This window comes from Osmia lignaria, chromosome 5 (genome assembly GCF_051020975.1).
Source record: "Osmia lignaria lignaria isolate PbOS001 chromosome 5, iyOsmLign1, whole genome shotgun sequence".
NCBI lineage: Eukaryota > Metazoa > Arthropoda > Insecta > Hymenoptera > Megachilidae > Osmia > Osmia lignaria.
In genome coordinates this window covers 1,200,957-1,220,650 of record NC_135036.1, presented here as the reverse complement: position 1 = coordinate 1,220,650, position 19,694 = coordinate 1,200,957, and the positions used below count along the sequence as shown (strand labels likewise).

The 19,694-nt window shown below is 35.3% G+C and overlaps 1 protein-coding gene across 1 annotated transcript; it reads left to right on the top strand.

Annotated features, from left to right (window-relative positions):
* The first annotated feature begins 10,994 nt into the window (after positions 1–10,994).
* On the top strand, positions 10,995–15,947 carry LOC117611285 (uncharacterized). The gene has a single exon (XM_034339240.2). It carries the CDS (start codon positions 10,995–10,997, stop codon positions 15,945–15,947), a length of 4,953 nt encoding a protein of 1,650 aa, XP_034195131.2.
* Positions 15,948–19,694: the final 3,747 nt, after the last annotated feature.

Genomic DNA, 19,694 nt, shown 5'->3' with positions numbered 1-19,694 from the left:
TACTACTACCCACAGATCAATGTACATTTAGTAACAACATCATTAGCACTACATCTACATTCGATATAATGTAATATACTGATTCATTCCCACAGATCAATGTACATTTAATAACAATATCATTAGCACTATATCTACATGAGGTATAATGTAATATACTGATTCATTCACACAGATCAATGTACATTTAATGTTAATATCATTAGCACCATATCTACATTAGATATGTAATATACAATTAATAACAATATTATTATTATCATACCTACATTAGATATAATGTGATATACTGATTATTACCCACAGATCAATGTACATTTAACAACAACATCATTAGCACTATATCTACATTCGATATAATGTTATATACTGATTCATTCCCACAGATCAATGTACATTTAATAACAATATCATTATTGCTATATCTACAATAGATATAATGTCATGTACAGATTCATTCCAACAGATCAATGTACATATAATACCAATATCATTAGTGCTATATGTACATTCGATATAATGTAATATACTGATTCGTTCCCACAGATCAATGTACATATAGTACCAATATCATTAGTACCATACCTACATTAGATATGTAATGTAGATTTAATAACAATATCATTAGTACTATATCTACATTCGATATAATGTAATATACTGATTCATTCCCACAGATCAATGTACATTTAATAACAATATCATTAGTACTATATCTACATTCGATATAATGTCATGTACAGATTCATTCCAACAGATCAATGTACATATAACACCAATATCAGTAGTACTATATCTACATTCGATATAATGTAATATACTTATTCATTCCCACAGATCAATGTACACTTAATAACAATATCATTGGTACTATATCTACATTCGATATAACGTAATATACTGATTCATTCCCACAGATCAATGTTCATTTGATAACAATATCGTTAGCACTATATCTACATGAGGTATAATGTAATATACTGATTCATTCCCACAGATCAATGTACATTTAATGTTAATATGATTAGTACTATATCTACATTAGATATGTAATATACAATTAATAACAATATTATTATTATCATACCTACATTAGATATAATGTGATATACTGATTATTACCCACAGATCAATGTACATTTAATAACAACATCATTAGCACTATATCTACATCCGATATAATGTAATATACTGATTCATTCCCACAGATCAATGTTCATTTAATAACAATATCATTAGCACTATATGTACATGAGGTATAATGTAATATACTGATTCATTCCCACAGATCAATGTACATTTAATAACAATATCATTAGCAAAATATCTGCCTGAGATATAATGTAATATACTGATTCATTCCCACAGAACAATGTACACTTAATAACAGTACCATTATTACTATATCTACAATAGATATAATGTCATGTACAGATTCATTCCAACAGATCAATGTACATATAACACCAATATCAGTAGTACTATATCTACATTCGATATAATGTAACATACTTATTCGTTCCCAGAGATCAATGTACATATAATACCAATATCATTAGTACTATATCTACATTAGATATGTAATGTATAATTAATAACAATATTATTATTACCATATCTACATTAGATATAATGTAACATACTGATTCATTCCCACAGATCAAAGTACATTTAATGTCAATATCATTAGTACTATATCTACGTTAGACATGTAATACACAATTAATAACAATATTATTATTATCATATCTACATTAGTTATAATGTAATATACTGACTACTACCCACAGATCAATGTACATTTAGTAACAACATCATTAGCACTATATCTAAATTCGATATAATGTAATATACTGATTGATTCCTACAGATCAATGTACATTTAATAACAATATCATTATTACTATATCTACATTAGGTATAATGTAATATACTGATTCATTCCCACAGATCAATGTACATTCAATAACAATATCGTTAGCAAAATATCTGCCTGAGATATAATGTAATATACTGCTTCATTCACACAGATCAATGTACATTTAAAAACAATATCGTTATTACCATATCTACATTAGGTATAATGTAATATACGGATTCCTTCCCACAGATCAATGTACATTTAATACCAATATCATTAGTACTATATCTACATTCGATATAATGTAATATACTGATTCATTCCCACAGATCAATGTTCATTTAATAACAACATCATTAGCACTATATCTACATTAGATATGTAATATACAATTAATAACAATATTATTATTATCATATCTACATTAGATATAATGTAATATACTGGTTCATTGCCACAGACCAATGTTCATTTAATAACAATATCAATAGCACTATATCTACATTCGATATAATGTAATATACTGATTCATTCCCACAGATCAATGTACATTTAATAACAATATCATTGGTACTATATCTACATTCGATAAAATGTAATATACTGATTCATTCCCACAGATCAATGTACATTTAATAACAATGTCATTAGTAATATATCTACATTAGATATAATGTAATATACTGATTCGTTCCCACAGATCAATGCACATTTAATAACAATATCATTAGTACTATACCTACATTAGATATGTAATGTAGATTTAATAACAATATCATTAGTACTATATCTACATTCGATATAATGTAATATACTGATTCATTCCCACAGATCAAAGTATATTTAATGCCAAGATCATTAGTACTATATCTACATTAGATATGTAATATACAATTAATAACAATATTATTATTATCATATCTACATTCGATATAATGTATTACACTTACTACTACCCACAGATCAATGTACATTTAGTAACAACATCATTAGCACTACATCTACATTCGATATAATGTAATATACTGATTCATTCCCACAGATCAATGTACATTTAATAACAATATCATTAGCACTATATCTACATGAGGTATAATGTAATATACTGATTCATTCACACAGATCAATGTACATTTAATGTTAATATCATTAGCACCATATCTACATTAGATATGTAATATACAATTAATAACAATATTATTATTATCATACCTACATTAGATATAATGTGATATACTGATTATTATCCACAGATCAATGTACATTTAATAACAACATCATTAGCACTATATCTACATTCGATATAATGTAATAGACTGATTCATTCCCACAGATCAATGTACATTAAATAACAATATCATTAGTACTATATCTACATTCGATATAATGTAATATACTGATTCATTCCCACAGATCAATGTACACTTAATAACAATATCATTGGGACTATATCTACATTCGATATAATGTAATATACTGATTCATTCCCACAGATCAATGTTCATTTAATAACAATATCATTAGCACTATATCTACATGAGGTATAATGTAATATACTGATTCATTCCCACAGATCAATGTACATTTAATGTTAATATCATTAGTACTATATCTACATCAGATATGTAATATACAATTAATAACAATATTATTATTATCATATCTACATTAGATATAATGTAATATACTGATTACTACCCACAGATCAATGTACATTTAATAACACCATCACTTGTACTATATCTACATTCGATATAATGTAATATACTGATTCATTCTCACAGATCAATGTACATTTAATAACAATATCATTGGTACTATATCTACATTCGATATAATGTAATATTCAGATTCATTCCTACAGATCAATGTACATTCAATAACAATATCATTAGTAATATATCTACATTAGATATAATGTAATATACTGATTCATTCCCACAGATCAAAGTACATTTAATGTCAATATCATTAGTACTACATCTACGTTAGATATGTAATACACAATTAATAACAATATTATTATTATCATATCTACATTAGTTATAATGTAATATACTGACTACTACCCACAGATCAATGTACATTTAGTAACAACATCATTAGCACTATATCTACATTCGATATAATGTAATATACTGATTCATTCCCACAGATCAATGTACATTTAATAACAATATCATTATTACTGTATCTACATTAGGTATAATGTAATATACTGATTCATTCCCACAGATCAATGTACATTTAATAACAATATCATTAGCAAAATATCTGCCTGATTTATAATGTAATATACTGCTTCATTCACACAGATCAATGTACATTTAAAAACAATATCGTTATTACCATATCTACATTAGGTATAATGTAATATACGGATTCCTTCCCACAGATCAATGTACATTTAATACGAATATCATTAGTACTATATCTACATTCGATATAATGTAATATACTGATTCATTCCCACAGATCAATGTTCATTTAATAACAATATCATTAGCACTATATCTACATGAGGTATAATGTAATATACTGATTCATTCCCACAGATCAATGTACATATAATACCAATATCATTAGTACTATACCTACATTAGATATGTAATGTAGATTTAATAACAATATCATTAGTACTATATCTACATTCGTTATAATGTAATATACTGATTCATTCCCACAGATCAAAGTATATTTAATGCGAATATCATTAGTACTATATCTACATTAGATATGTAATATACAATTAATAACAATATTATTATTATCATATCTACATTAGATATAATGTAATATACTGGTTACTACACACAGATCAATGTACATTTAATAACAACATCATTAGCACTATGTCTACATTCGATATAATGTAATATACTGTTTCATTCCCACAGATCAATGTACATTCAATAACAATATCATTAGCACTATATCTACATAAGGTATAATGTAATATACTGATTCATTCCCACAGATCAATGTACATATAATACCAATATCATTAGTACTATACCTACATTAGATATGTAATGTAGATTTAATAACAATATCATTCGTACTATATCTACATTCGATATAATGTAATATACTGATTCATTCCCACAGATCAAAGTATTTTTAATGCCAATATCATTAGTACTATATCTACATTAGATATGTAATATACAATTAATAACAATATTATTATTATCATATCTACATTAGATATAATGTAATATACTGGTTACTACACACAGATCAATGTACATTTAATAACAACATCATTAGCACTATATCTACATTCGATATAATGTAATACACTGATTCATTCCCACAGATCAATGTACATATAATACCAATATCATTAGTACTATACCTACATTAGATATGTAATGTAGATTTAATAACAATATCATTAGTACTATATCTACATTCGATATAATGTATTATACTGATTCATTCCCACAGATCAATGTACATTTAATAACAATACCATTATTACTATATCTACAATAGATATAATGTCATGTACAGATTCATTCCAACAGAACAATGTACATTTAATGTTAATATCATTAGTACTATATCTACATTAGATATGTAATATACAATTAATAACAATATTATTATTATCATATCTACATTAGATATAATGTGATATACTGATTATTACCCACAGATCAATGTACATTTAATAACAACATCATTAGCACTATATCTACATTCGATATAATGAAATATACTGATTCATTCCCACAGATCAATGTACATTTAATAACAATATCATTATTACTATATCTACAATAGATATAGGGTCATGTACAGATTCATTCCAACAGAACAATGTACATATAATACCAATATCATTAGTACTATATGTACATTCGATATAATGTAATATACTGATTCATTCCCACAGATCAATGTACACTTAATAACAATATCATTGGGACTATATCTACATTCGATATAATGTAATATACTGATTCATTCCCACAGATCAATGTTCATTTAATAACAATATCATTAGCACTATATCTACATGAGGTATAATGTAATATACTGATTCATTCCCACAGATCAATGTACATGTAATGTTAATATCATTAGTACTATATCTACATTAGATATGTAATATACAATTAATAACAATATTATTATTATCATATCTACATTAGATATAATGTAATATACTGATTACTACCCACAGATCAATGTACATTTAATAACACCATCACTTGTACTATATCTACATTCGATATAATGTAATATACTGATTCATTCCCACAGATCAATGTACATTTAATAACAATATCATTGGTACTATATCTACATTCGATAAAATGTAATATACTGATTGATCCCCACAGATCAATGTACATTTAATAACAATATCATTAGTAATATATCTACATTAGATATAATGTAATATACTGATTCGTTCCCACAGATCAATGCACATTTAATAACAATATCATTATTATATATCTACATTAGGTATAATGTAATATACTGATTCATTCCCACAGATCAATGTACATTTAATAACAATATCATTAGCAAAATATCTGCTGAGATATAATGTATTATACTGCTTCATTCACACAGATCAATGTACATTTAAAAACAATATCGTTATTACCATATCTACATTAGGTATAATGTGATATACGGATTCCTTCCCACAGATCAATGTACATTTAATACCAATATCATTAGTACTATATGTACATTCGATATAATGTAATATACTGATTCATTTCCACAGATCAATGTACACTTAATAACAATATCATTGGGACTATATCTACATTCGATATAATGTAATATACTGATTCATTCCCACAGATCAATGTACATTTAATAACAATATCATTGGTACTATATCTACATTCGATATAATGTAATATTCTGATTCATTCCCACAGATCAATGTGCATTTAATAACAACATCATTAGCACTATGTCTACATTCGATATAATGTAATATACTGTTTCATTCCCACAGATCAATGTACATTTAATAACAATATCATTAGCACTATATCTACGTTAGATATGTAATACACAATTAATAACAATATTATTATTATCATATCTACATTAGTTATAATGTAATATACTGACTACTACCCACAGATCAATGTGCATTTAGTAACAACATCATTAGCACTATATCTAAATTCGATATAATGTAATATACTGATTCATTCCCACAGATCAATGTACATTTAATAACAATATCATTATTACTATATCTACATTAGGCATAATGTAATATACTGGTTACTACACACAGATCAATGTACATTTAATAACAACATCATTAGCACTATGTCTACATTCGATATAATGTAATATACTGTTTCATTCCCACAGATCAATGTACATTTAATAACAATATCATTAGCACTATATCTACATAAGGTATAATGTAATATACTGATTCATTCCCACAGATCAATGTACATATAATACCAATATCATTAGTACTATACCTACATTAGATATGTAATGTAGATTTAATAACAATATCATTAGTACTATATCTACATTCGATATAATGTATTATACTGATTCATTCCCACAGATCAATGTACATTTAATAACAATACCATTATTACTATATCTACAATAGATATAATGTCATGTACAGATTCATTCCAACAGAACAATGTACATATAATACCAATATCATTAGTACTATATGTACCTTCGATATAATGTAATATACTGATTCATTCCCACAGATCAATGTACATATAATACCAATATCATTAGTACTATACCTACATTAGATATGTAATGTAGATTGAATAACAATATCATTAGTACTATATCTACATTCGATATAATGTATTATACTGATTCATTCCCACAGATCAATGTACATTTAATAACAATACCATTATTACTATATCTACAATCGATATAATGTCATGTACAGATTCATTCCAACAGAACAATGTACATATAATACCAATATCATTAGTACTGTATGTACATTCGATATAATGTAATATACTGATGCATTCCCACAGATCAATGTACACTTAATAACAATATCATTGGGACTATATCTACATTCGATATAATGTAATATACTGATTCATTCCCACAGATCAATGTTCATTTAATAACAATATCATTAGTACCATACCTACATTAGATATGTAATGTAGATTTAATAACAATATCATTAGTACTATATCTACATTCGTTATAATGTAATATACTGATTCGTTCCCACAGATCAATGCACATTTAATAACAATATCATTATTATATATCTACATTAGGTATAATGTAATATACTGATTCATTCCCACAGATCAATGTACATTTAATAACAATATCATTAGCAAAATATCTGCCTGATTTATAATGTAATATACTGCTTCATTCACACAGATCAATGTACATTTAAAAACAATATCGTTATTACCATATCTACATTAGGTATAATGTAATATACGGATTCCTTCCCACAGATCAATGTACATTTAATGTTAATATCATTAGCACTATATCTACATGAGGTATAATGTAATATACTGATTCATCCACACAGATCAATGTACATTTAATGTTAATATCATTAGTACTATATCTACATTAGATATGTAATATACAATTAATAACAATATTATTATTATCATATCTACATTAGATATAATGTGATATACTGATTATTACCCACAGATCAATGTACATTTAATAACAACATCATTAGCACTATATCTACATTCGATATAATGTAATATACTGATTCATTCCCACAGATCAATGTACATTTAATAACAATATCATTATTACTATATCTACATTAGGTATAATTTAATATACTGATTCATTCCCACAGATCAATGTTCATTTAATAACAATATCATTAGCAAAATATCTGCCTGAGATATAATGTAATATACTGCTTCATTCACACAGATCAATGTACATTTAAAAACAATATCGTTATTACCATATCTACATGAGGTATAATGTAATATACTGATTCATTCCCACAGATCAATGTACATTTAATGTTAATATCATTAGTACTATATCTACATTAGATATGTAATATACAATTAATAACAATATTATTATTATCATATCTACATTAGATATAATGTAATATACTGATTACTACCCACAGATCAATGTACATTTAATAACACCATCACTTGTACTATATCTACATTCGATATAATGTAATATACTGATTCATTCCCACAGATCAATGTACATTTAATAACAATACCATTATTACTATATCTACAATAGATATAATGTCATGTACAGATTCATTCCAACAGAACAATGTACATATAATACCAATATCATTGGTACTATATGTACATTCGATATAATGTAATATACTGATTCGTTCCCACAGATCAATGTACATATAATACCAATATCATTAGTACTATACCTACATTAGATATGTAATGTAGATTTAATAACAATATCATTAGTACTATATCTACATTCGTTATAATGTAATATACTGATTCATTCCCATAGATCAAAGTATATTTAATGCGAATATCATTAGTACTATATCTACATTAGATATGTAATATACAATTAATAACAATATTATTATTATCATATCTACATTAGATATAATGTAATATACTGGTTACTACACACAGATCAATGTACATTTAATAACAACATCATTAGCACTATATCTACATTCGATATAATGTAATATACTGGTTCATTCCCACAGATCAATGTACATTTAATAACAATATCATTAGCACTATATCTACATAAGGTATAATGTAATATACTGATTCATTCCCACAGATCAATGTACATATAATACCAATATCGTTAGTACTATACCTACATTAGATATGTAATGTAGATTTAATAACAATATCGTTCGTACTATATCTACATTCGATATAATGTAATATACTGATTCATTCCCACAGATCAATGTACATATAATACCAATATCATTAGTACTATACCTACATTAGATATGTAATGTAGATTTAATAACAATATCATTAGTACTATATCTACTGTTCGAGCGTCGAACGAGTCATCTAGAAATTTCTAGATCGCTTCCTTCGTCTCTGCTGTTCGTTCCGCCGGCCTCCAGCCATCTCTCTCGCTCCGTTGGCCGACGTAGCGAGCCAACTGGGCTGCTAGACCGGCGGGCGACGACGGGGACGAGGGGACCATAATATAAATATGCCGCCGCATACTTGCTTTTCTTATACTCGGCTTAGCGTACAAGTTTAGCAGAAATTCGAACAATCTGCTTCGGTTGGCAAGAACTGTTAAACTTTTCTTTGGATTTCGCTTTATTCAAATACAATTCTCAGAATCAAAGATCCTGCGTGATCACTTCGCACCCTTTTTCTATACGCGGTTGCTCCATCGGAAGGTATCGCTTCGGCAAGGTTGCGCACCGGCAAAAACTTTCTGCCGAATCCGTTCTCTAACCCCTTTCCCGGTTAAGGGGCGAAACGATCAAACATTGGTCCTTCGAGCCGGATTTTTGCGGTCAACGAACGTTCTTCCACGTCGCGAGTGAGTGGTGCCAGTGACGATTCCTGGGAAATTGCGGCTGGACTCCAACGCGGGAGGATTGACTCGCCGCCTCAAGACCGGACTCCACGAACAAATCAACCAGGCCTCGGAAAAGGGAGTCAAAAGGAGAAAGATAAGTCCCATTCTTTATTTAAATCATTTCTCTTGCCGTAACGGTCCTGCCGTGACGTCACCCGCTTGGGCGTTGTCTCCTGAGGTCGAGCCTGTGTTTGTAAACGCTTCGGAACGTCTTGAACTTCGAGTCAACAGTCGGTGCTTCTAACGGTTTTCGGAAACGCCCTGATCTGAAAAGGGAAGAATTACGATGCCTTCGACTGAATACGTGGATATTTTACGGGAACAGGAGGAACTCGGACGTTGGATCCAACGGTTTTGGACTAACCTTTGTAAATTGGGTAGGGAAAAAATTACGCGGGCAGTTTTGGAACAGCGTAGAGGTCTCCTTGAGCGATATTGGGATGCGTTTTTAAATGGTCACCGTCAACTGTTGCGATTCAAAGAAGCCGAGGACAGTGCTTAAGTAGACCAAGACCGCTTTTCTACCATCGAAGAAGCTTATCTTCAGGTCGCGGCTCAGATGGCGCAGTACCAAGAGGACCTCGCGAATGCGGGTCCCTCGCGTGGAGTACAAGCGCCTCCAGACCCGCCGGCAAAGCCGCAATTGCCAAAGATACAATTACCTACCTTCTCGGGAGACCCCCTGCAGTGGGAGAGTTTCCGAGATCTTTTCCGGAGCCTCGTTCACAGCGTTCCCAATCTTCCAGATGTACAGAAATTGCTGTACCTGAAGACGGCCTTGACCGGGGAAGCGGCGGAGGTCATCCAAAATACGCCAATCACCGATGCTGGATACCAAGGAGCCTGGGAGGATCTGGAGCAGCGGTACGGGAATTTGCGTCTTCTGTCTTTCTCGCACCACCGGGCTCTTCTCTCCTGCCCTCCCGCGCAACAGCAGTCTGCCGCGGAATTGAAAAGGCTGTTAGATACATTCAGACAATCGATCAGGGCGTACACGGCGCTAAACAAACCGGTACCTCAATGGGATGAGTGGTTTGTTTATTTCTTAAGCCAAAAATTGGACAAAACCACCCACCTGGCCTGGGAAACCTCTCTTGCTGGTAGTCGTGACATCCCGTCGTTCCGACAGCTTTCTCTTTTCCTAGAAAATCGCATCCAAGCGCTGGATGCTGCTCAGGCGGCCGACCCCGTGTTGCATCCCGCAACAACCAAAGGTGCCCTGGCTAAAACAAACAAGGAGGCGTCTGTAAAACGGTCTAAAGTCGCAGTCTTAGCTGCATCGGCTAAGAGTCCCGCCCCCCGTAAGTGCCCCTCGTGTGCAGGAAATCATAACTTTGCTTATTGTTCTAAGCTAAAGGCGCTCCCACCACGGCGCCGGAAGGAGCGAGCGCAACAACTACAGGCGTGTTTTAACTGCTTGACTGTTGGCCACGACTCGAACAAGTGCCCATCCAGCCAAGTCTGCTTAGCGTGCGGCAACAAGCACCACACGCTCCTCCATGATGCGATGGCGAGTCCCGCGAAGAGTGCACCCACGGCCAAAGGAGACGCTCCAACATCTCCACCGCCAGCGGTTTTTTCCGACATCGAAGAAAAAAACGTAGCTGCCTCCTTCGCCTGTTCAGCTACCACTCGACCCGCCGCGCTCTTAGCAACGGCCAAGGTGAGGGTGGAGGCACCATCAGGGGAACACCTAGAGGTCAGAGCCCTGCTAGACACCGGTTCGGACACGTCGCTGGTATCGGGTTGGGTAGCTCAAGCACTCCGTTTGCCACGGCGGGCGGTTAGCGTCGCCATCTCAGGAGTACAGGAGAATGAGAGTGGACTGGCGAAAAGCGAAGTTTCCTTTTCTTTGCGCTCTCGTCTAGACCCCAGCTTTCACTTGTCGGTTCGTGCATTGGTGCTGCGGAAACTGACGGCGTTGCTCCCAGCTCGAGCAGTGCAACCACAGTCTTGGCCGCACCTTCAAGGAGTGATTCTCGCCGATCCTGAATATGGAGTACCCTCTCGTGTTGACTTGATCCTAGGAGCTGATATTTGTGGAGTTTTGTTACAGGACGAGTCGAGGGTTGGACCGATGGGTACCCCAACGGCGCGGCGTACGCCTCTTGGGTGGGTACTGATGGGCCCTGTCTCTGATGCCAAAGGACCTAGCAGCAAGGCAGTCGTCCACAGCCTTCATTGCCAAACGGACGACTCAACGAATAGGCTGCTTCGGCGCTTTTGGGAGCCCGAGGAGCTACACGAACAGCCCCCGTTATCACCCGAGGACCGAGAATGTGAGCGGCACTTTCGAGAGACGCACTATCGGGACGAAACAGGCCGCTACTCGGTGCACCTACCTTTCAAATTGGATCCAAGCCTCGCCCTGAAGCCCAGCAGATCGACGGCGCTAAAGCTGCTGCTCAGCTGTGAGCGCAAGTTGGCGTCCAACGAAGCCTGGCGAGACAAGTACTCGCAGTTCATGGACGAGTACGCGGCCTTGAGTCACATGGAGGCGGTACCCGAATCTGCGGTTCAGGATCCAGCCTACTATCTACCGCACCATGCTGTGGCGAAGCGATACGACCCTACTGGCAAAATCAGGGTCGTCTTCAATGCCTCCTTTCGCACCGCCACGGGATCCTCTCTCAACGACTGCCTGCTGCCTGGACCGAAACTACAGTCAGACCTCTGGATGATTTTAACACGATGGCGCCTTTTTCGAGTAGTATTTACCTCGGATATTGTTAAAATGTTTCGGCAGATTCGAGTAGACCCGGCGGACGCGGACTGGACCAGGATACTTTGGCGCTCCAGACCCGATCAACCTGTACAGGACTTCAGGCTCAAGACCGTCACCTATGGCACAGCCTGCGCGCCCTTCCTTGCGCTGCGGGTGTTGGTCCAACTAGCGGCAGACGAAGAGGAGCGTTTTCCGCTGGGAGCGGTCGCAATTCGTCGGCATTCGTATGTGGATGATATCCTTGCCGGGGCCGACGACGAGGAAGCAGCTCTGGAATTACGACGACAGGTCATCTCCATCCTGCAATCGGGAGGCTTCGATCTGAGTAAATGGGCATCGAATAAGCCGAGCTTACAGGAAGCGGAAGAAAGTCAAGCCTGCGTGTTCCAGGACCACACTGGAGTCAGTACCTTGGGAGTCGTCTGGAGGCCAACCACGGACACCTTCTCCTTGCGTGTCCTTCCACCCCTCAAAGAGCCCTCCCGATACACAAAAAGGCGTATCCTCTCGGAAGTAGCCAGTCTCTTCGACCCCTTGGGATGGGCGGCCCCTGTTTTAATTTTCGCAAAGATTCTCATGCAGGACCTCTGGATAATTGGCGCAGAGTGGGATGAGGACTTACCTGACCAACTGCTTTCCGCATGGAAAACCTTCCGGACGACGCTGAGCCAACTCGACGCTTTGGCCATTCCTCGCTGGACGAACTACTCAGCAGACTCGGCGCAACTGGATCTGCACGGGTTCTGCGATGCCTCCCAGCGAGCTTATGCAGCCGTCGTCTACCTGCGAGTGTCCAAGGGAGAAGTCAGCGTAACCACACTGCTTGTGGCAAAAACCAAGGTCGCTCCGGTCAAAGCAGTTAGCATACCACGCCTGGAATTATGCGGCGCCGTGCTTCTTTCCAAATTAATTGCGGAAGTACAAAGGGGATTGAACGTACCAGCAACCATCACGGCTTGGACGGACTCTAGCGTTACCCTCCACTGGATCCGAGGGCATGCCTCGACCTGGAAGCCGTTTGTTGCTCACAGAGTAGCCACTGTGCAGTCCAATGTTCCGCCTCAAAATTGGAGACACGTGGCTACCAAACACAACCCTGCGGACTTGGCAACAAGAGGGATAACGCCGTCGGAGCTCCTATCGTCGCAGCTTTGGTGGAGGGGACCCTCCTGGCTCATCAACCCCCCCGATCAGTGGCCTGCATCACCACTAGGAAAGGTCGAGGAGGCCGACTTGGAGCAGGGCCGAGTACAAATCTACCTAGCAAAGGAAAACGAGGAGAACGATCTCTTAACAAGGTTTTCAAGCTTGACACGCCTAACTGCCGTTATTGCTCTCTGCTTTAGATTTCATCGACTTACAAGGAAGCTGAAGACCGAAACCGGGTTCATCCGGGCTTCGGAGCGAGACGCTGCTCTGCGGATCGCTATCGGCCTAGCTCAGAAGTCCAACTTCCACGCAGAGGTCGACCAGCTCCGGCAGCACAAAGAGGTACGGCGATCGTCGACCCTCATCGCCTTGAGGCCCTTCCTGGATGACCAAGGGCTGCTACGCGTCGGAGGCCGCCTGGACCAAGCCTCCCTTCCCTATAATGAGAGGCACCCTTACATCATCGGGAAGAAAAATCCGTTGGCTACTCTTTTGGTGCGAGATGCCCATCTCCGTACTTTACACGGAGGACCACAACTCACCAGGAGCCTGCTGGCGCGACGCTACTGGATCATCCATGGCCGCTCTCTAGTGCGAGACGTCATTAAGGGGTGCGTAAAATGTGCTCGCTACAGTGGAAGGCCGACCACGCAGTTGATGGGCCCCTTACCGATCGAGCGCATTACTCCCCGCCGACCCTTCCTTTCTACGGGAGTGGACTACGCAGGACCGGTGAAGCTGCGAACATCGCCAGGAAGAGGACACAAATCCTACAAGGGATATATAGCGCTGTTCATTTGCCTTAGTACTCGCGCGATTCATCTGGAAGCTGTCTCAGATCTTACCTCTGCCTCATTCCTAGCCGCTTTTCGCAGGTTCATCAGTCGCCGAGGCCGCTGCGCCACGATGTTGAGCGATAATGGGACCGTCTTCCACGGAGCGGACCGGGAGTTGCGCAACATGTTCCGCGGCGCTTCCGCCTTCTACCTAAACGCCGCAGCTTCGCTGGCAGCCGAAGGCACGGATTGGAGCTTCATCCCTCCGTATGCTCCGCACTTCGGGGGCCTATGGGAGGCAGGAGTTAGAACGGTTAAACATCATTTGCGAAGAATCGTCGAAAACGCCACGCTTACCTTCGAGGAGATGACGACGCTTCTGTGCCAGGTGGAAGCTTGCGTAAATTCACGGCCGCTACATCCACTTTCCTACGACCCCTCGGACCTGTCGGCATTAACACCCGGACACTTTTTAATCGGTGAACCCACTTGTATCGTTCCGGATCCAGAATCCGACTCGCATGATATTTCTCTTATTTCGCGCTGGCGACAAATATCTGCATTACGTTCTCACTTTTGGCACAGGTGGAGGCGGGAATATCTGCAGCATTTGCAGCAACTTCCCAAGTGGCGTCAGCAGAAGGAGAACCTGAAGCTGGGGACACTAGTGTTACTACGCGACGAGTTGCAACCACCGGCAAAATGGCCGATGGGCCGGGTTGAAGCCCTTCATCCAGGGCCAGATGGACGAGTAAGAGTAGCCACCTTGAAAACTACTAGCGGTTCCGTCACCAGACCAATCGTCAAGTTGTGCCCCCTCCCGGTGCCCTCTGCTGACGTCACTTCACCTACTTCCACGTAAATTTTCCGTTTCGCGCGTGGAGAAAAAATTTATATAGTCATGGCGGGCGGTTTGACGCCGGAATCGATTTAATCACTTATATATGTTCTTTAGTATAATTACTTACCTTTGTATTACGTTAGTTGTAAGTCTTTTAATTTTTATGCACCTCGCACTGTGTTCAACGGTTTGATGCACGTAACTTTACTGTTCACATTAAGGTTAGCTTTATGAATGGATTTGTTTGATGCATGAGTGCTTCTTGCTTTCTGCTTCTTTGCCGTCCAAAGAAGGCGGGCGGTATGTTCGAGCGTCGAACGAGTCATCTAGAAATTTCTAGATCGCTTCCTTCGTCTCTGCTGTTCGTTCCGCCGGCCTCCAGCCATCTCTCTCGCTCCGTTGGCCGACGTAGCGAGCCGACTGGGCTGCTAGACCGGCGGGCGACGACGGGGACGAGGGAACCATAATATAAATATGCCGCCGCATACTTGCTTTTCTTATACTCGGCTTAGCGTACAAGTTTAGCAGAAATTCGAACAATCTGCTTCGGTTGGCAAGAACTGTTAAACTTTTCTTTGGATTTCGCTTTATTCAAATACAATTCTCAGAATCAAAGATCCTGCGTGATCACTTCGCACCCTTTTTCTATACGCGGTTGCTCCATCGGAAGGTATCGCTTCGGCAAGGTCGCGCACCGGCAAAAACTTTCTGCCGAATCCGTTCTCTAACCCCTTTCCCGGTTAAGGGGCGAAACGATCAAACATCTACATTCGATATAATGTAATATACTGATTCATTCCCACAGATCAATGTACATTTAACGTTAATATCATTAGTACTATATCTACATTAGATATGTAATATACAATTAATAACAATATTATTATTATCGTTTCTACATTAGATATAATGTGATATACTGATTACTACCCACAGATCAATGTACATTTAATAACAACATCATTAGCACTATATCTACATTCGATATAATGTAATATACTGATTCATTCCCACAGATCAATGTACATTTAATAACAATATCATTATTACTATATCTACAATAGATATAATGTCATGTACAGATTCATTCCAACAGATCAATGTACATATAATACCAATATCATTAGTACTATATGTACATTCGATATAATGTAATATACTGATTCGTTCCCACAGATCAATGTACATTTAATAACAATATCATTGGTACTATATCTAAATTCGATATAATGTAATAGACTGATTCATTCCCACAGATCAATGTACATTTAATAACAATATCATTAGTACTATATCTACATTCGATATAATGTCATGTACAGATTCATTCCAACAGATCAATGTACATATAACACCAATATCAGTAGTACTATATCTACATTCGATATAATGAAATATACTAATTCATTCCCACAGATCAATGTACATTTAATACCAATATCATTAGTACTATATCTAAATTAGATATGTAATGTAGATTTAATAACAATATCATTAGTACTATATCTACATTCGATATAATGTTATATACTGATTCATTCCCACAGATCAATGTACATTTAATAACAATATCATTAGCACTATATCTACATGAGGTATAATGTAATATACTGATTCATTCCCACAGATCAATGTACATATAATACCAATATCATTAGTACTATACATACATTAGATATGTAATGTAGATTTAATAACAATATCATTAGTACTGTGCCTACATTCGATATAATGTAATATACGGATTCCTTCCGACAGATCAATGTACATTTAATACCAATATCATTAGTACTATATCTACATTCGATATAATGTAATATACTGGTTACTACACACAGATCAATGTACATTTAATAACAACATCATTAGCACTATATCTACATTCGATATAATGTAATATACTGATTCATTCCCACAGATCAATGTACATTTAATAACAATATCATTAGTACTATACCTACGTTAGATATGTAATGTAGTATTTATTAACAATATCATTAGTACTATATCTACATTCGATATAATGTTATATACTGATTCATTCCCACAGATCAATGTACATTTAATAACAATATCATTATTGCTATATCTACAATAGATATAATGTCATGTACAGATTCATTCCAACAGATCAATGTACATATAATACCAATATCATTAGTACTATATGTTCATTCGATATAATGTAATATACTGATTCGTTCCCACAGATCAATGTACATATAGTACCAATATCATTAGTACCATACCTACATTAGATATGTAATGTAGATTTAATAACAATATCATTAGTACTATATCTACATTCGATATAATGTAATATACTGATTCATTCCCACAGATCAATGTACATTTAATAACAATATCATTGGTACTATATCTACATTCGATATAATGTAATAGACTGATTCATTCCCACAGATCAATGTACATTTAATAACAATATCATTAGTACTATATCTACATTCGATATAATGTCATGTACAGATTCATTCCAACAGATCAATGTACATATAACACCAATATCAGTAGTACTATATCTACATTCGATATAATGTAATATACTGATTCATTCCCACAGATCAAAGTATATTTAATGCCAATATCATTAGTACTATATCTACATTAGATATGTAATATACAATTAATAACAATATTATTATTATCATATCTACATTAGATATAATGTAATATCCTGGTTACTACACACAGATCAGTGTACATTTTATAACAACATCATTAGCACTATATCTACATTCGATATAATGTAATACACTGATTCATTCCCACAGATCAATGTTCATTTAATAACAATATCATTAGCACTATATCTACATGAGGTATAATGTAATATACTGATTCATTCCCACAGATCAATGTACATTTAATGTTAATATCATTAGTACTATATCTACATTAGATATGTAATATACAATTAATAACAATATTATTATTATCATATCTACATTAGATATAATGTAATATACTGATTACTACCCACAGATCAATGTACATTTAATAACACCATCACTTGTACTATATCTACATTCGATATAATGTAATATACTGACTCATTCCCACAGATCAATGTACATTTAATAACAATATCATTGGTACTATATCTACATTCGATATAATGTAATATACTGATTCATTCCCACAGATCAATGTACATTTAATAACAATATCATTAGCACTATATCTACATGAGGTATAAAGTAATATACTGATTCATTCACACAGATCAATGTACATTTAATGTTAATATCATTAGTACTATATCTATATTAGATATGTAATATACAATTAATAACAATATTGTTATTATCATATCTACATTAGATATAATGTGATATACTGATTATTACCCACAGATCAATGTACATATAATACCAATATCATTAGTACTATATGTACATTCGATATAATGTAATATACTGATTCGTTCCCACAGATCAATGTACATATAGTACCAATATCATTAGTACCATACCTACATTAGATATGTAATGTAGATTTAATAACAATATCATTGGTACTATATGTACATTCGATATAATGTAATATACTGATTCGTTCCCACAGATCAATGTACGTATAATACCAATATCATTAGTACTATATCTACATTAGATATGTAATGTACAGTTAATAACAATATTATTATTACCATATCTACATTAGATATAATGTAATAGACTGATTCATTCTCACAGATCAATGTACATTTAATAACAATATCATTAGTACCATACCTACATTAGATAT